A 19357-nucleotide genomic window follows, 5' to 3' on the forward strand; every position below is an offset into this window, starting at 1 on the left:
TTCTCCTTTTCTTTTGACCCTGCCCAGAACACTCAGTTGGCTATTTACTCATTGAGAATGTGAAATCCGCCCTTCTCCATCCACTGTCGAGAGAGGAGTCAAACGGACAAAGTTTGCAGCAGAGATAGTAGAGGAATTGGCCTGGTACGTTAAAATCCAGCCATAGGAGCAAAGCCATCCTCTCAATCCTAGAAAGAGTCGGCAATCGCCTGGTGGGATAGAGTATGCTGTATAAAGCCTTGTTGGAAAGGGCAAGCGCGGCGCTGGGCAGCGCTGGCAAGTGACGGTTAATGATAAATAGGATATCGATTGGGAGCTTACAGAGCATATTGCTCAGCCGCTCAGAGGTATCCTCCTAGTGCAGGGAGCCCATGCTGATTTTGGTATTTCGAAGCCGTTTCATCGTCAGTATGCGACGAAAGCGGGTCGCTGGTTTTCGAAAGTGATACTCGGCGTTGAATTCGGAAACGGGCGGATACCTGATATTTTGATGTTCTTAAAGGTTATCAGCCTTTGCCAACAAGGTTTTGGACAGCTTCACTTGCCTAGAGGAACTTCTCCCAGATCACAGGCCTCGCAATTAACTTTGGCTTATTTTCCTTGATCCTTGGTGCGATGTAAGAGACTATGATCCTCTCTTGATCTCAATATCTCATCATCTTCCTCACCTCGCTGGCACTCTCCATGTCCCACCTCCGTTGCAAATGATCCAGTCAGAACTTGCTAGTAAGGGATGAACTTATCTTTACACCAAATCGCTTTCATACGTACACGACCTTGAAACGGCCCGGATGATGAGGCATATTTCATCGCGTGCGCCAGGTGAACTCAAGTCGGGGAACATGATCCATCAGCCGCAACCGACGCCGCGCAGATGAATGCAACGTTGTCCAACTTTCCGTCCCTTAGGGGCTTCGGATCCGTAAACCCCGTTCACTCTTAGATTTCGCACTTCAAGGAGGGACAATAGCAACTGGAAGTACCCCCTCACCCCCCATTGCCTCCAATTTTTGTCTTCTGATTCCCTCAACCATGCCTGCCTCTGAGGTGGTATGACGCTTGACCCCCGCGAGGCCACTTTAGTCATGGCAACAATGGGTGAATATAACGATAGATATCTATCGGATGAGGCTATGAATATGTTGGGTCTCCAACGTGTTTTCGAAGAACATCATCGCCCAGCCTCTCATTCCAATTTAGCTCGGGGCGTATCCTTCCCTCTCGACGACGTTTAAATTCTGAAACCTAAAGGAAAAAGAACAAGATACATTCACACACGTAAATCAAAAACAGAAATACCAAGGAAAACGACTACCATCACCCATTCCATTCCAAGAGAAACCTGACTGGATTCCGATCGATCCGCCGTCGATTGCAGGGCGACACCCCCAGTAGACTCAACTCCCAGGTCCAGCATGGGCTGTTGAGTGGCATTGCCATCCGTCGTAAAGGGACTTGTTGACTGGAAATTCTCAACCCTCCCAAGTAAAATCTCAACTGCTCTGAAAGCCACGGCTGGCTGGTCAATCGTTAAGAAGTGTCCCGCTCCGTCAACGCTAAAGTACATGAGGCCCCTCTCCTCGTGCCAGGATCCAAATATGCCTCCTCCCGCGAGGACGTCTAGTTCTTGATCAACGTGATAGGGGACAAACAGGGGGCGGTTGGGCTCAGCCTGGAAACCCCTTTCACCACCCCAAGTGATATTTTGAATAGCAAGAAGCGTTCCGGCAGTTGTCAAGACGAAATCTCGTTCTCCATGACCTAGGAGAACATTGCCTGTAGTCTCAATGACTTTAGGAAGAACGGGCTGGCTAGCGGGTCCCCCGTTTAGGGACTCGTCCACACCATCGACAAAGACCGACCGGCCCGCTTGGCTTGAGCAAAAGACCCACTGGGTATCTGCAGGCGCATGAATGGCTGCCTTGACATCAGGATGGTCGAAGTACACCGCACCTGCGTCGGGGCGCACAATCAGGGAGCCGCCGCTGAAGCCCAGTGGATCGTGAGGTCGTGGGCAATGATCGAATACAGAATACACGCTAAAGCACGGGTTCAGCTCAACCGCAGCTGCGAAAACTTGGTTGATCATGTCACAGCCAGGCTTCGGTGATCCATCTTCGTTATAGCCGGGCAAATTTGACGGCTGCTCCCGCGCTGGAGGGAAAACAAGGAACTCTTCCAGGTATTGCGTGTAGCCACATTCGCCGGCCCGGGTATGGATGAGTTCGGTGAAGGTCCTGTTGAAATTGAATGCCCTCTCCCAGGAGTCAACGAATGGTACCATTGGGATATCTTGAGATACCGCCTCCTTGGAGTAAAGTGCATCGAAGACCATCATACCGCCAACATCGGAATATTCCGGATCTTCTGCCTCGATCATCTGGTGAGCAATATATGGGCAATACAAGCCCGCGTAAGAGGCGCCTGTGATGTAAATCTTGTAATTTTGCATTCCAAACAAGTCGACGAAGTTCTTCCAGAACCCCATAAACTGCCTAGCGACGTCGAATTCATTTCTCGCAGTCACCTCGCCTTGGGAGAAACCAGTGCCGACAGGTTGATCAACCCACACCACGTTCGTCAAGTGGTGCCAACTCCATTTATTTCTGACAGGCTTGAAGACTCCAGGAGGCCATAGAACAGGTCCGTTTTCTTGCAGAAGTTCCCCGATCGAGGAACATCCTGGCTAGGAGCAAGTCAATGTCAAGGAACAGTGCCAGGCTGAACTCCATACTAAAATACTTACTCCTCCAGTGAGCCATATTAATATCTCTTCCTTGGGCTCTGGGTTCGTAGATGGAAAGAACCAGAAGAAGAGCTGATTTCGATTGTCCGTCCCATTGATAGGCAACAATCCGGCGAAGGACTCGCCAACGTCGAAATCAACCTCTGGGATCGAACTCCCGTTCACCGCAAAATCTGATATGTTTCCCAAGAAATTAGCCCAGGATTCCAAGCATTAGACGTCCTCTAACCCACTTTGGGAATTTTGGTTTAGGAATCTCGATTGTGTCTGGCGAGGACGCAGCGCAGGATTCCCAAGGGAGAGGACCTCAAGTGGGTTGGTCGCTCCTTCAAGTGTATTGAGGCCGTGTCGCGACCAGTCCAACATGGCCGCAGCACTAGAAGCAAGTAGTAGCTGCCGCCAATCGCCCAAGAGGGGAAATTTCATCCTCATTTGAGTGGCCGTCTTCAAGACAGGCTCAATTGAATATATCTTACCACTCTAGGAAGAAGTGGGATGCTGAAAAGGAGCCAGGCCATGAAGGTTAGACAGGTTCATTGCAAGAGAACCGGGGAATCGATTTGCTTTCATACTGGTCCATCAATTAATTACAACGGTAGCCCTACTTTTACCACAAGTAAGCAAGATCGAAGGGTGATCAGCTCATTGCTGCGGCATGATAATGTTATGTGTTTCAGAATCCCGCTATTGATGGCATCCAATCTCACAGTACGCGCTGTCGATGACACACTTGCCATCCGGATTGACAATGTTAAGGGACGCACACCACTCGAGAGGTTTCGTCTGCAGGTCCGCGGTGTAAGCATCCTTCTAGGCGAAGAACTGGTGCTCGTAGATGAAAGGGTGGTCTTGCAGTGGGATAGCGCTTAGACGTACTACGGATAGAACATCGTCCACATGGGAAACGTTGGCCCCCCTACATGACACATCTGGCGGGTGAGCCTTTACTAGTATCGATATAGGCTCTGCAGACAGGCAGGTTTTTTTTTTAACATCTGGGAAGCCGCGGTTCTCCTGGACTAGGACTGAATAGGTAAATACTCCTCCTTCCACACGACGATTTTGACTGCTCGCTCAACGAGATCAAGAATTGGGCTGTCTGCGCCTCAAGGCGGACAGAATCATCTGATGATAGAGAAACGTAATCAAGGACCGATGGGCAATTTAGGCTATAATAGACCGAGCTGAGGCTGCCAATTACCTCCCAAGCTTCCCTCAGTCACCGGGTAGGATCCTACCTTCGTGGTTTACCGATTGGCTCATGATATTATCTCGTTGGTTCCACAGCATACATATGTAGTTTAACGGGCATTAGGCATCCTCTTGGGTCAAGGTAGAAGAATAGATGGCTCTCATGTGTTGCCATCAGGAGTATATCAAGATGATGGTTCCCCCATTCCATATGAGGTCCGAGTCATTCATAGTCTGCCAGCTTTATAAGTGCAATCAACAAGTTTAGCATCTGCAATGCCTGTCACCATTGTTACCTGCGACGTGACGCCGGAAGAGTGGCCGGCCTCTCGACCATTGACCACCGACCCTAGACAGGTGCTAGATGCGGCATCCAGGGCCGACAGTGCCAAATGCGCCAGCCTGATTGCGAGTTCCTTCTCCTCCCAACCCGACGCTCCAGGTGTGATTGGGTGCAAGAACGGCCTCATCGAGGCTGCTGCTCATGCCTGGAAGCACCACAACAACCTAGTCCTCCGCCCCGACGATATCTGGATCTGTGTCCTTTCTCAGATCAACTTCTACATCAACAAGAATGCCGAAGAGTTGAGGGACTTCTTCGTTAGCCACAAGAACAAGAAAGAACTAGTAGTCGGGGTGGAGGGCACTATCGAGACTGCCGATTATGCCCTCTTCGCTAACGCGATGGCCGACAATATTGGTAAAAACGTCAAGGACCCGGAACTTAAGGATTGGATTATGCCCGATTTCTCGACGACGACGGCTGAAGATAGAACAGTTGCCGCAGTCCTCTTTATGGGAAGCATGCAGAAGTACTTTGGGTACTCTTTCTCATGCGCATCATGTGCTATTCCGCGAATTACGCTTCTGGGTGAGAAGGAAGATTGGGCTAAGCTGCAGCGTCGTATGGATAAGATCCTTCCCTGGGGGCCTGAGGCTGAGAGATACCATGGCGACTTGGTCCCCATCTTCAAGCATATCCTTGCTTCCTTCGATGATCCGACTTCGGAAGAGGTTGTTAATTTCTGGGACAAGATGGTCTCTGAATACGGATTCCTTGAAATGAGCGGGAGCTCAGATGAGTGGGTGACGGGGTGGATAGCGGGGCTTTTTCTTTGGGACGAGGACGGGATTGTACGGGGCCAAGTGCGTGCCTTGGACGAGGGTCAGTACTCGCGTCATCCCCCTCTGGAGTTAGATGGGGTCAGATATGCGGCGCTCGATATGGGAAGCTCTTTCATCCCCGCCGTGGGCTCGGTACCCGTTAAAGTACGGCAAGTCGACGGCGGGGTGGTTACGAGGGAGCTTAATACCTTGATGGTGGCGGGGTGTGCGGGCTACCGACCCTGCGTTGTCAAAGAAAGCCTCGTAGCAGAGACACGAGCTCTTCGCAGGTCGGCTCGCCAAGTAGACCGCGGCTACGAAGATGAGTCGGAACTGTTCTGGCGTCAGCCGCACGAACCGTACTGCATGGCACCGAGGAAACCACACCATCCACCAAAGTCTGGCCCAAAGGGTACGAGTCACGACGAGTTGGGGGCTGCATGTTCCTCTTCTCGCCAGGATGGGGTTATGACCTATGTCAAGCCTGCGCACTTCTGGTGTATCTTCGAGGCTAGGGAACCATTATCATTTGATAATATTGCTGGACTCGGCTTTCAAGAGTATTGACGGACCCTAACTTGACAATTCCACGCGATATTTCGGACTCGATTGGCCGGCTGCGCGAGTTCATGATCATTGGTGTTCTTGAGAGTCTGTTATGTACAGTCTATTATCAGATTGGATCCTATGGGCAATGACAACACGGGTGATTCGGCAACTATAAACGACGATATTCGCATAACGGCTTCCCGATAGCAGGTAGGAGATCATCGCGTCTTCTGCCTTCGGTGTGCACTCCATTGTAGAATAATACCTCAATCTTAACGGCAGCTTTTCCATTCTATTATAGATGAATCTTAGCCCGCGACGACTATCTAGGGGAACGTCATTCACCGGCTATGGCCGCTAGAATCCAATTCTCGAGGCGGAGGTGAGTTGCCCCAAAAGACGCAAGAGGCTCGGTTCTCGACATGAGAGGGTCGGAGGGGAAAGTTCACCGATTCTGAGTACCACCATCACATTGCCTCCGATCTGTTGACGGGCGCGGGGGGACCTGTTTTGGGGGGTTGCTTCCGTTCATCTCTCGAATAGATCCCGTGGGACGGCAATAAAGCAAGATGGCGACGACGACAGACAGGAAAGTTGTTGTAAGGGCCGGTTTAAGATGGTCGAGTCTCTCGAGAATACGTGCCAGAATTAGGCCCAAGCATGCGACGCGTTTGATCCTGGCAACTGATTCGACATACATTCCAGTTAGTCTTCCTCCAAGTCATCGGGGAGTTCAATGAGTTTGCAGGTTTCGGGAGGAATAGTTGTACACATACCATACGATGACGAACGTTGCGGAATAGGAAGCCTTTCCATCTGAAGGCTCAAACATGTCTTGGGGGTTCAATCACGTCTTCCCCAACGTCCGACCAACCCACAAAGAAGACGAAATATCCGAGGACTGAAGAAGACCAAGCCTCTAATGGCAAGACGCAGAAGTAGAGATTCCCGACCGAAGCTGTGTGATGAAATATCTTTCATAGAGTCTTGGAGATACATGAGCAAATCCAAGGCTGAAATATACCATTCGTTTGTAAAGCCGTCGAGGAACTCAGGATAGACAAGCTCTATCAAAATGGGTCCAAAGGCAGAAATAAAGGTGATACAGTCCTTGAAGGCTTGCAAAAGAAGGAGAATAACTTCCCTGTCCAAAGCATTAGTATAGAGGGTCTGTATAAAGTCCATTTTTTTTTTTCTGCTTCTTGACCTATCTCAACTGTGTATGGTGTGAATCGATGGTGCGATTGTGCTGACCGTGCGATCAATGATGAAGAGGGAGGATGGGTCAACTTAAGATTAGAGCCATTCCAGCTAGAGAGGAGGATACAAAGCACTAGGGTATCGCCTACCCTAGGAAGGGACGATGAATCAAGCTACGGGGGGAGACATAGACTGTAACTGGCGCAAGCCTAGGAAGATGGAAAGACAGCAGAAGGTAAGAAGAAAAGCAGACATGGAATCCATAGGCCAGTGGTTCCTTCCTCCACTTGCTGGAGAAAGGTGGTAGATGTTGATTGGAATAAGGAAAAACCAACCTTGAAATTGCTGAACAGAGGTGTTTGAACAGAGGTGTAGAATATGTAGAATTTCCACCTTGCATCAAATCCTAACTCACAAGGCAACCTATCTACCTATCCAATTGTTCCAATTCCCTCTATGAAAATACCAACTCGGCAGTTACTGTCGTTCTCCTAGGTCGACTCGCCATCCCAATATCTCTCCCAAGCCTCAGGCCACTTCTTCTCTTTTAACTCCACCAGCCAATCGCGGAAGACCACCTCCTTATCCTCGAACTTGAGCACTCCGTTCTTCAGTCCCTTCCATCCCTCGGCCGGTGCCTTGATGTGTTTGTGCCCGGCAGGGCATATGACTCGCCAATCTGGAGGGAGCTTCCCTGACAGCCTTTCCGAGCGGTTGGTGTAGCACTTTTCACAGAGGTCGAGCTCGGTACAGTAGTAGCATAGATACAACGAGCCATTGTGCCAGTTTGAGAACAATTCGCCGCATCCGTCACACCCAAGTTGGCCGTTGGCCGAGTCCAGGTCCTCGTCAACTTCCGAGGCAGCGAAATCATTGTCGTCACTGTTCTTTTTCTCCTCCTCGCGATGCTTTTCGGAAGATCCAGATCCATTCGATCCAGTCTCCGCCAATGCGCCATTACTTTTCTCGGAGTGGCCGCCCGTGTCTCCACTGTCAGGCTCGCTCTCGCTCATTGAACGGTCTTTCTTGTGGACTTCCATATCGGTGATGTATATTTGGCAGGTAACAGCAATTCGGGCATCCTCTTCAAGACCAACCACTGCAAGCGTCTTGGCCAGGGCTCGGAAACTACCCTTGTCGTTCCATGACACCTCGTCCGTAAGGGCCTGGATGCAGCCTTTGAACATCCGATCGAGGCTCTGATGGTACTCATAAGCATCCAGCCTACGCATCATCAAGACCAGCGGCATCATATTCTGAGACTGGTTGGAATCAAAATCGCTGCCCATCATATCACCGACACGCTTTACTAGGGCTTGCATCTCTCGGTATGCGGCAAGCTTTTCTGCTGGCTCACGCGTGGTACGGAACTCCTGCAGTAGGATGTTTGCAAGACGGAAAGATGCCGTGGTGATATTGGACGTGACCGTGCTCACATCAATAATCTTGTTCAGGATGGCTTTCGCCTTCTGGATTGCATCTTTCGTGCCGATTACCTCCTGGTAGAAGGCAGCCCAACCATGCATTGTGGTGAGCGGCCAGGTACGCAAGTCTTCCAGCATCGCGCATTCCCTATATAAGTCGATAAGGTTGTCGACCCGACCGGCCTCTTTAGCTGCCCGGTCGATTTCGTTGCCGTACTGGTAAATGTAGTACCAGACATCGTACTTGTTCAGACATAGCGGTCGGAGCACGTCCATTAGCTTCTCCCATTCCTCCATCTTGGCCAATCTGGTAACGATAGTTGCGATGGGTCCTGTGACCCTTTCGTCGGTCTCGATGACCGCCTTCGCTTTATGGCAGTAGCTCACAGTGTTCGTTGCGTTGTTGAGGTACAACTCCGCCTGGGCCTTCATAAGCCAGATCTCCCGAATGGTGCGTTGCACTCTGAGGTTCTCAAGGTCACTTGGGGGGATCTTGTCGACAACACCCAGAGCAGAGGATAAAACATCGAGGGCCTCATGGACCCAATCTTCGTATGTCTTCGTCTTTGCTTCATTGTCACTCCCAGTGTCTGGCTTGGCGTCCTCCATCTTGGCACGATCTGCGCCTTCCTGGGCACCGACTTTGGGATTCGGCTTAGCGGTTTTCTCTTCCGTCGTTCCGTTGGGCCCTGCGCTGTTATGCCCGCTGGAATCCAGAGATTTCGGTGGCTCCATACGGTCGACAATGTCGAGAATCGCATCTCCCATCTTGGCGAAGATGGTTAAGGAATCGAGGGGTGTATCGGCACTCTGGGCACCAAGCCTTAGCTGCTCCAGGCCTTCGTCCTTCAAATCAGCTAATACCATCGTGACACCGATGGATTTGTATGATTGTGCAGTCATATCAATGTGCAAAAACGCCCTTGATACCGCCATAAATGATTCCTTGGAGAAGATATGAGTGTTAGGCTCAGCACCTCGAGTTTCCCAATATTTTCGCAGCGATTCATTCTGCTGTACCGCCGGCAGTTCGCGCCCCAGATACAACGCCTCATGTGCGAATGCGAAGCGCCGATAAATGAGGTAATCCCAATCTGCATCGTAGCTCGCCAGCCAGTTCGAGACGTGTGCATCGGCAATTTTGATATGGATTGCCTTGGGATTGCGTGCGAACGGCCTCATCCAGGCGACAGTGCCGCCCGAGATGGAGGAAGACGGAAGCTGCGTCGCCTTCACGGCCCATTTTTGAATGCACGTCAGCGCCTTGCCCAGAGACTCTTCAGTATTTCCCAGGATACTGCAGGGGGCCACACCCAAGTCGTACTGGAGATGCTCCTCCATCTTCCGAATGGAACCTCCCCTGTTAGAGAGGATCCCACAAATGGAGTCAATGGTGCGGACCAACTCGTCCTGGGTCAGGTCGTCCGGTTCGATTTCCAGCAAGTGCTGTATCCAAAATTGAACGCCGTAGTAGGAAAGATCCACCTGTGCGAAACTCGGCTTTTCATCCTCCGAAGTCAGGATGGAATGAATTATCTCGAGAATCATGGCGTGTCCTAACGAGCGCGAGCTTCGGAGTTTGTCATCGCTTGCGTTGGTGCGTGGTCGAAAATAACTTCGAAGAGATCGTTCCTGAAAACTCAGGAATACTTCGAGATCTTCTTGATAGTTCTCCTCATTCTCATTTATCTTGTCATCGTCAAACTTATCGCTCTCGGCATCGCTATCTTCGTCTTCATTCTCTTCCGTCTCATTCGAGTTTGAGAGACGAAGAAGTCTTGATGGAATCACGGTTAGCTTTGAAACTACATGCGGCCAATAATAAGGGTGAATGACGCGTAATTTAAACGTACCTGGCACATCGGTGGTCAAGTTCCTCATCGATGCTGATATTGTTGTCCTTGGCGATAAAATGGAGCAGTTTGTTGGCAGCTCCGAGACTCAGCGGTTCCTTTGAATACGCCAGCCACGCAAAAAATCTGCGGAGGACTTCGATGTCCTGATCGGACCGAGATTTCTGACAATCTGCGAGGAGGACTCTATACAAATCCGCCGTGCTAGTGGGTAAGGCCTCCAATTCTCGCAGAACAGCCTTCTCCCGACCAATCTGATTGAGTCGGCGCAACATATGATCAATGTAGCGAATCGCTGTAGGCCCCAGCTCGTCAATATTCAAGTGTAATAAGAAAAGACCGGGGGGGGGGAGATCTGGGTGGGAGACAAACTGTCGGCTTGCTTCGTTAAGCGCAGTACAATCTTCTTCTTGGTCCTTTGAGACAGCTTGCGAAGTCGACTGAGGGATTTCAACCGTGCCAAGATGACAGTTTTGATGTCGGGAAGCAGATGCTCCTTGGTCAAATGGAAATTCTTCACGGGAATTGACTCGGAATCTATCTGGAAAATACCCGGATCACACGTGTACAGAATCTGGATTTTCAGGTCTTTCGAAGCGCAAACCTCTTTGAAGAGTTCCTCGAGATAGTTTCGCGAATCCTCTTTCGCCTCGTTGACACCATCAAGAATCAAGACAAGGCGTCGGGACGACTTTTTGTCGAATTTCTTCTTGTACAGCCGCTGCCAGAGTCTGAGATGATCATTGTTCAGTTCATCGTTGTTATCTTCCGGGTACCTAATTTCGAACTGGAGGTCCGTCAAGACTTCTTCTCGGTATTTGACATCTTGGCGAGCGACCTGGACGGCACAGGAGCGCAGCATCCGGGACGCGGTGGTCAGCTCGTCTACATCTTCTCGGAAGAAAAAGTAGGCGACGGAGGTCGTCGGATCTCCGATATATTCATCCTGCAATGCCCTGATGACAGTGTAAGACAGCGAGGATTTGCCCATGCCAGGGGCGGCCGAAATGGACACCAGGGGCAAGTTCCCGCACTCAAAGTCGCGATATATTTCCTGCTCGCGGAACCACTGATATGTTCCATTGACGTATACGTTCTCAATCTCAGTGAGCTGGGCCCTGTCATCCAAGTTACACGATAGACGGTTCTCCAGTGTGCGCATGGCAGCAGATTTGCGGGCACCGGCATCAACAAGTCGAGAATCTTGGCCGCTCATAGTCCCGGACATCTTATTCAAGGCTCTTACCACCTTCTGCAAGCCCGCGGCATGTTCAGCGCCGCGCTCCTCCTGACGGCTGACAACAGTGAGAATCTCGTGGCTAGTGAAGGCGGCATCCTTAGCGAAGCCCTTTGTCTCGAGGCCTACCATGTAGCTTTGCTGCGACAGTGCCAGATTTTGCTGGACCCCGGCATGGATGTTCCTCACATCCTGGCCGATGCCCTCGACCTTCTTGGCCGTGTCAATGGTTTGCTTCAGCGTCGCGATCATGGTCGCCGACTCGAAGCGCTCGAGATGCATGTGCAACGAATCGAAAGCAGCCTTCAGCTTCGGGTCACTTCCATCAATAAGCGCCTTCGCCCACTTGCTCAAACGGCCCTTTTGGCGGCACTTGCGAGCGATGGCGCTCAAGGTCAACATGGCGGAGAAAACGTTGACGAGGAACTTCTTGAACTGCCACTCGTTGGGCATGCGGTTCTCGAGCATCGATACACGTTCAAGGAAGGAGTTCATGATGTCGAAGAAGGAAACAATCAAGTCGTAGTCTTCTGACACGGCCTTGGACGCATTGAGAACGTAGTTGAAGGCCGTCAGAATCGCGGCACTAGGGGGGAAGGCTGCGCTCGCAGCTTCGGCGATATGAGTTGCGACGCCCTGGATGATTTCGGAGTTGCTTGAGATGAGGGTCCTAAGCTTGTCAAGCTTGCCCTTATCGTGGCGAAATTGGTTGAAAAGCAGGAGTTGGTGATCTTGCTCGGCGACGATATGCGCCACCGTGAATCTAGAGGGGTGGATGGTACGGAGATCAGTACCGCATTCCTCGTAGTATTTGATGAGCGCCTCTTGCCACATGGTTCCTAAGTCAGTCTGCTCCGGGTCCCCTGCCGGGGCGTTAGGATATGGAGCGGCCATTTGTCTCGCGGTTTTAAACTCGTCAGGCCAGGGGAGCGGAACGGAGTGTTCACTTTCTGGGATTGACGGAAACGTAGGGAAGTGAATGGCATTCTCAGCCCCAGGGAAGAAACGAAAGAGCAGGATTCCACCGGCATCGCGTATCCACGATAATACCCCGGTTGGTATTTATATTGGCAGGGGGAATGGGAGCGAGGCAAGGCAAGGGTTCAGGACGCAAATTGCCAGGTCCCATCGCGATGTGGTGTGCTGACATGGATGTAACAGAACCCACCGATTCGGCAAGATAATGCGCGCATTCGAAGCACTAGGATGCAGCAAACAGCCTATCAGACCATCCGTTGATCGATTTCACCCATTCCTCTCGTATTTTCCCCAGCCACATCGCAGATAATCCAAATCTGACGATGATGCCGCTGTCGCCTTACAAGGCTCCGAATGGATGCCTGCCACCCCCGCCCGCCCCGCCCCTGCCGCAGCTGGACAACGGATCAATCCATCATGATCTGAAAATGGCTCCTCATGTAAGAAACATGCGAATGAAAGACATTCCCGCCCGACCCACGGGCCGTGATATCTTCGCGCATTCTGATCGCCCTGGAATTAACAATCCCCCGGTCGAGAACAGGAGAGCCATCGTTGGCACGCATGATGAAGTCGAGACCCGTGCAAATAGGCATGCAGCACCGAATAGGCACGCTTCATTTAAATTAGGAATCGGGATGAAGATAATACGACACGGCAAATTCTGAACTTCTGGACTAGATTTGATCATCGATATTGATGCCTCGAGGATGACCCGCATCGTGCATTCCGAAACCTGGATCACGATTCTGCAAAAGCATCCAGCTGTGCTGACTAAGACCTCAATGATACCTGCTGGTTAACCACATCAACGGATACCTTCACAACAACCTAAGGAACTATCACCAACCTCAACGATTTACCGAACCATGCGCCCAGGCCGGAGGCAGGCCGCCCGGCTTGCAGCTACCAGAATCTCTGCGCAGGCATCCGAAGCCGACCCAGATGTATCCGTGCCCTCTTTTTCCCATAAAACGCCGTCGAAAGGACCCCAGAGCGCGACGACGCGTCGACCAGTCCAACAGGTAACCTCGAGCAACAAACGCCGTCGTGCGCAAAGCGGTGACGAACACGAAGAGACCCCGCAACCTATCAAGAGAAGAAAAATCGCGTCGTCAGACCCCAAACGAGACACGAAAATTTCTGAAATACTCTTCGATCGCTCTTCAACTTCGGAGGTTCTTCCCGTCTCCACCAGCGGTAGACTCCACACGATCGAATACCACCGACCACAGCTACTCCGAAATGATACGAAAGGCAGAGCCGGTCGAGATTCGCTGCTCCAATGGTTCGACTCAGTGAGCACGACGCGCAACATGCCATGGCGCAAAGAGTGGATTAACCCTCGTGCGAGCACCGACGCTGGCGCGCTCCGCGACGCGCTCGAACGGAGGGCCTACGAGGTTTGGATCAGCGAGATTATGCTTCAGCAAACGCGAGTATCTGTGGTTATCGATTATTGGAATAGGTGGATGGCGAAATGGCCGACGATACACGACCTCGCGGATGCTAGCGTCGACGACGTGCTCCTCGCCTGGAGAGGGTTGGGGTACTACAGTCGCGCAAGGCGGATACATGAAGCGGCAGTTCTGGTTGTTAGGGACCCCAAAATGAAGGGACTCCTATCTGCCGATGCGAAGGAATTAGAGGCAAGCGTCCCAGGTGTAGGGAGGTATACTGCCGGTGCCATCTCGTCCATTGTGTTCGGTCACGCAGTGCCCATGGTAGATGGCAACGTCCTTCGGGTTCTCAGCCGACAGCTCGGTATATACGGTAACGTCAAATCTGACAAGACTATCATCGATGTCATGTGGGGTGCGGCCGACGCTCTTGTCAAGGCCGTGGCGGAAGACGTGCGCATGACGACAGACAAGGAGATTCTGAGCGACGCTCCAGGGCGCTGGGGTCAGGCGCTCATGGAGCTCGGCAGCACCATTTGTGCGCCGAAGCCAAATTGCGCCTCTTGTCCAATCAGTTCTACGTGCCTCGCATTCCAAGAAGGGATGGCGCGGAGTGAGGAGATCAAGAATGAGCCAGTGGATATAGAGGATTTATGCGCCTTGTGCGAGCCATTCGACGAGGCATTTAATGAAGAAGACACCTTCATTCCCGCCGCCAAAAAGAACGGATCTAAGGACACGAGAATTAAGCGGGCCACGAAATCAGCCGGTGAGGGAATCGATACGAATCCTTCCGGCGAGGCTCCTCTCTCTGTCGCCGTCGAGTACGCGCGTAGATTCCCTCTGAAAATAGTCAAGAAAACGGTCCGAGAGGAGCAGACCGTCGTCTGTGCCCTTCGACATCCTGATGGCAGATACCTCATCCGGCGCCGTCCTGAAAAAGGACTCCTGGCTCGGCTCTGGGAACTACCCAGCGGCGCCCTCTCAGAGGCATCCGCCAGCAAATCCTCGACTCGGAAGACGGCCGCGATCAAGTTCGTGAGAGAGCTACAGGAGGTCGGTCACGGCGGCCTAGGACCAAACGTCGTTCTCAAGCACGGAGGTGAACTCGGCAGCGTACCGTGGCTGTTCTCCCATCTCAAGTTGACCATGCATGTTCAGATATTTACGATCTCATTTTCTGGCGATGACCTAGTTGATAAGTCATGCGAATCGGGTCAATGGCGATGGGCGGAAGAAGAGGAGATTGACGAAGAGTCGATGGGCACCGGGATGCGCAAGTGCTGGGCACTGGTGAGATCGGCAGCAGCGGGGGATTAGACTCATCACCATGGACGAGAAAAATATCCACCTCTTGGGATAATGTATAAATCTTAATTTTAGCATGTAAGCGTGCGTGCCAATCAACGAACCGACAAGGGTGACGAGATGTTATTCAAATCTCGGAAAGGTCTCCCCGATTGATGCGCAGACAGACCCATCCCGCCCCGTCAGCTCGGGAGGATCCAACCAGTACAGCCCGCCCGAAATAGTGCGATCGGAGCGCAATTCTACCGGTCATGCAAGATTTGCAATTGTATTTGCTCAAATGCACTGGAGAGTATCACCCGCACAGTTCACCTCAAAGAGAATTATAAAGGAGACGGCCTCCATGGCGAGACTTCCCCACAACGTCGCTCACGCGTCACTATGATGGAGATTCCTGTTTGCTTCTTTCCATGATCCGAGATTACCAGCTCCGTTTCCTCGAGGGTAGCCGAGTATTCAAGGGTTTTGGTTTCCAGGTGAAGAAGAAAAAAAAAAAAAAAAAAAAAAAAAAAAAAAACCTTCCCAACGAATATCTACTTCGCATTTGAATGATCGGTTGCCTTCTCGTCCCAGACCAAGTTCAACCGTTTTCCATTCCCTGAACGTGACTCAAGCTTTCACTCTGAAGGCCCCAGCACCTTCGTTTGAAGTAGTTGATCCTCGGTTACCCGTCAAACCCGTCAAATGCCGAACATACGCCCTACGCTGCGACACTGCCACTTGAGTGGGTAGGACTTGGATCCCAGGCAAATTGTCCAGTGCCAAGGAAGCTTCTGCTCTCTCCTCACTAGCATCGGCTCCGAGCATTTTCCTCCGGGCAGCCATGTGCAACTTCCGTTCACTATCGAATCCCCAGGGCAGCTTTAAAATCAGACTGTTCAGCCGTAAGGCTACCAGGAAGAACAAATCACAAGAGAAGACCCGGGAGAGGAGAGGGGAATTCTCTCACTGTCCCAGAAGCACAAGCGAAGATGAAGAGTCCCTCCAGGTGCCCAATCCAATCAATCTCACCTGATGCCAAAGAAAGAGGAAGCAGCCAACCGTGAAACGGTGCGTCTGCACGACCACAACCGAGCGTGGTTGTGTTAGATTACAGACAGGGCCAGTGCATCACAACCCTGCATGTGCTCCCAGGGCTGAAGCTAATTGAAATTAGTCCCTAAAATTAGTTTGAGTAATCAAGGACCATGCAAGGATGATACGGTCCAACAAGGTCAAGATTGGCGACATGGAACATGGACTCATGGCTCGAGCCTCGAAGCAAGCCACGGCGAGCCATGAAGAGTAAGACGAAAGAAACTTTTCCGGTCCCCACCTCCCCTTAGCGTCTTGTGCGGAAAAGAAACAACATCCCTCTCTGAACTGAACGAACAGTCTTTGGCCCTCGCGATTTCGGGAAACCTATCAGATAATACCTCCGTATGCATACACGACCGAGCATGTCCGCTCCAAACATGTGATTCAGGACCCTCCCTAGCTGCATGAGACCACCGACGAATCATCATCGTCTCAGTCCGACCGCAAAACCATCTCTCTTCACTCAAGAGTCGCCTATCTCGCACAGGTTCCCTCGTTCGAAGTAGTCGATGTGAGTCCGTCCAACGCGTGGTACCCCTGTCACCATGACGCCAAGGAAGGGCTGAACCTGGCCAGACGCTAAGGCTCTCGACGCCTTCCTTCATACGAAGTACTAAATGAGAGGAGACTGTGGCTGATGCCTAACCTAGCTTGCGAACCTAACCTTTCATGGAAATCCAGAACGGTGAGGAGACTCGGGAAAGGATATGATCATCAGCAGATTGGTTTCCGTTATCAAGGGCTACTTCCCTCTCTCTAGACCTAACCAGGATCAATCACGCCTCACGATTGCATTCTTAGCACGCATGATCGAGCTCGATCGGGTAGGCGTATAACTTTTATGAGCTAGGTTAGATCCGTCCTGGCATTACTTTTTGTAAACAACTTCCCACTGGAACCCGATAACAAGCGGCATTGAAATTGGTCCAAACCATGGGGTCACAGCAAAGATGTGAATGGTCGGACGAGAACACGACCAGGGTTCCCCAGGAGGGATGGATGGCTGCAGTTCACAGCCTGGCGCTTGAAAGCCGTGGAGACATTCATTCGTCCGATATGGATCCCCTTAGCAGGGGATCCCGGAAGGGCAAGGTCTGAAATGATGGTGGTGACATGTCTCTCGAAATCATCTTCCTCGTGTCATGCTCAACGTTCAGGACTCGGGGACTAGATCTCCCTCTTGGAAGTGGAGCAAGCATGTTCTAGGCCGAGAAGAGGAAGGGGGCGGTTGTGTGGATGGGTGGACGTGTGGATATTCCAGATTGCGGAACCAAAGCAGACGGGTAAGCATGCGCGACGGGGAGTTCGGCGACGAGAAGCGGCGAGGGAAGTGCAAACTTTTGAGGAGGGCAAACCTCGAAACCAAGTATATTATGGACCAGCCCAATCCTCTTGTTCATGATTTCCCTTTCTGTTCTTCTTCATCCATCCTTTTCGCCGTCACTCCTTTCACCAAACAAACTAGGTCTCTAATAGACAACCCTTCTTTCTTTCACTCTCTTTCTCTTATTGATACCCCTTTGTTCATTTGTTTTCTTTTCTTCTATACTACAATACCGTAATAATGGCCGCCCCAGTCGAGACCACTATCCAAGCCCAGGCCGGCGCTCCCGCCCCACCAGCTGCCGCCCCCGCTCCCGGCGCCGCGAAGCCCGGCCCCATCGACAACCGTGACGTCGAGGACTGGAAGAACCGCCTCAACGACTTCCTCGCCAAGCCCGCCGAGGTCATCAACTCCAAGTCTCCTGAGGGCTCTAAGTCCTGGTTCGCCGGTCTCTTCGACTGCTTCAACCCTATTGATTCCTGCCTCATTACCTGCTGCCTGCCTTGCGTTACCTTCGGAAAGACGCATCACCGTATGAGGAAGAACGCCAACCTTGAGGGATACGAGCCTATCAATACCACCGTATGTCTTATTCAGATTATTCCCACGCCAATTACTCGCGCCGGATAAAAATAAGAAAAAGATATTTGTTGATTAACTACGCATGAACTAACCTGGAAATTTTAGTGCCTTCTCCTCGTCGGCTCCTCTTGCGTCGGTCTCTCCCTCATTCCCCTCGCCATGCAGCGCGCCGACGTTCGCGCCAAGTACCACCTCGAAGGCAACTGCATCAGCGATATCCTCATCTCCTGCTGCTGTGGCTGCTGCTCCCTCATCCAGCAGGATAAGGAGGCTGCCCACCAGGAGGCCCTCCTTGCCGAGGGTGGTGTGAAGGAGCAGTACCAGACCCAGCAGGGCATGGCTTACCCCGGCCAGTAAAGCCCTTTCTTCTGAAGAAGAAGAAGAGTGATGGGAGGTGGAGTGTAAAATCTAGGTGGCTCAGAATGATGGATTCGATTGACTTTGGGAAACGGGTTCAAGGACAGGACATGGTAATACAGGTTCCATTTTTGTTAATGAGTTAACCGGGCGCGCTATACGAATCAAATACCCTAGCTGTATCCTTAGGATACGAGTACAAAGAAACTACGATTTACTTGCACATCTCCTTCATCACCTATCATCTGAGAATTCGTGCCAGTCATTGCGGGGAAAGAGCGAGATTCACGCCATCATGCCGCTCTCCCGGAAGCCTTCGGGCGTGTACCTGGAGAGGGATCACTCTCTTCTAACAAAGCCCGCATCAAAACGTTAGCATCGACGCTCTCCGGGGAAAGCAAAACGCCAAAGCGCTGCCCCAACCAGGAACACTTGAGGTCATCTGCGCTCATCTCGCGGCTCAAGACCCACATGTTGCCGAGGGGCAGGGCGTAGTCGACGAGTGTCGCGCCATCCTTCGCCCGATGAGGGAAAGACAAGACCCGGAATTTGACAGAAGCTAATGATGGAAAGGTCGACGTTGACGTCAGGAGCAAGCATGTCGCTCGTCCGTGGTGAGACGGCGAGCGAGTCGCGAACAAGAATACACTGCACTCAAAACACTTTGTATTTTGCCGCTTAAACAGAACCAGACTTTTTTTTTTTGTCCTCCCTTCTGAACGACGCACCGGGGAAATGGAACATTCTATACCTTGGTATACGGTTGGGGATTCTTACATCGGCTATCCCTCATGCGCGCGTATCTGACTTGAAAATCGTCCTCAATCATATTCGAAGAGGGAGAATATGGGACGGAATCCAAAGAGGCCGGACGAGGACAACAAGGTTGACCCAAATTTTCTTATTGATGGATGGCCATCTTTACATGGTCAAATCCGTTTCGTGGCGTGCTGTCCCTGGGCGGCGATCTGAATCCGTCTCATCTCGACTACGAACCGGGTGTCCGTGAGGATGCAAATCCTTTTCG

At 51.6% G+C, this 19357-nt stretch overlaps 3 protein-coding genes and 2 pseudogenes across 3 annotated transcripts; 3 read left to right on the forward strand and 2 right to left on the reverse strand.

The window, feature by feature from the left end:
* Window positions 1–1270: 1270 nt before the first annotated feature.
* On the reverse strand, window positions 1271–3112 carry SAPIO_CDS5731 (Serine carboxypeptidase; the record flags this gene model as incomplete). Its single annotated transcript, XM_016787999.1, has 3 exons — window positions 1271–2686; window positions 2747–2919; window positions 2980–3112. 3 exons carry the CDS (start codon window positions 3110–3112, stop codon window positions 1271–1273), a joined length of 1722 nt encoding a protein of 573 aa, XP_016642314.1.
* A 1101-nt stretch (window positions 3113–4213) lies between these two features.
* On the forward strand, window positions 4214–5608 carry SAPIO_CDS5732 (annotated as a pseudogene; the record flags this gene model as incomplete).
* Window positions 5609–7281: 1673 nt separating this feature from the next.
* On the reverse strand, window positions 7282–12138 carry SAPIO_CDS5733 (uncharacterized protein; the record flags this gene model as incomplete). Its single annotated transcript, XM_016788000.1, has 3 exons — window positions 7282–9991; window positions 10068–10362; window positions 10440–12138. 3 exons carry the CDS (start codon window positions 12136–12138, stop codon window positions 7282–7284), a joined length of 4704 nt encoding a protein of 1567 aa, XP_016642315.1.
* Window positions 12139–13151: 1013 nt separating this feature from the next.
* Window positions 13152–15002, forward strand: SAPIO_CDS5734 (annotated as a pseudogene; the record flags this gene model as incomplete).
* Window positions 15003–17631: 2629 nt separating this feature from the next.
* On the forward strand, window positions 17632–18330 carry SAPIO_CDS5735 (uncharacterized protein; the record flags this gene model as incomplete). The annotated part of the gene is made up of 2 exons (XM_016788001.1): window positions 17632–17973; window positions 18079–18330. 2 exons carry the CDS (start codon window positions 17632–17634, stop codon window positions 18328–18330), a joined length of 594 nt encoding a protein of 197 aa, XP_016642316.1.
* Between the last annotated feature and the right edge of the window lie 1027 nt (window positions 18331–19357).

Source organism: Scedosporium apiospermum (assembly GCF_000732125.1).
Source record: "Scedosporium apiospermum strain IHEM 14462 chromosome Unknown SEQ_SAPIO_0099, whole genome shotgun sequence".
In the NCBI taxonomy this organism is placed as follows: domain Eukaryota; kingdom Fungi; phylum Ascomycota; class Sordariomycetes; order Microascales; family Microascaceae; genus Scedosporium; species Scedosporium apiospermum.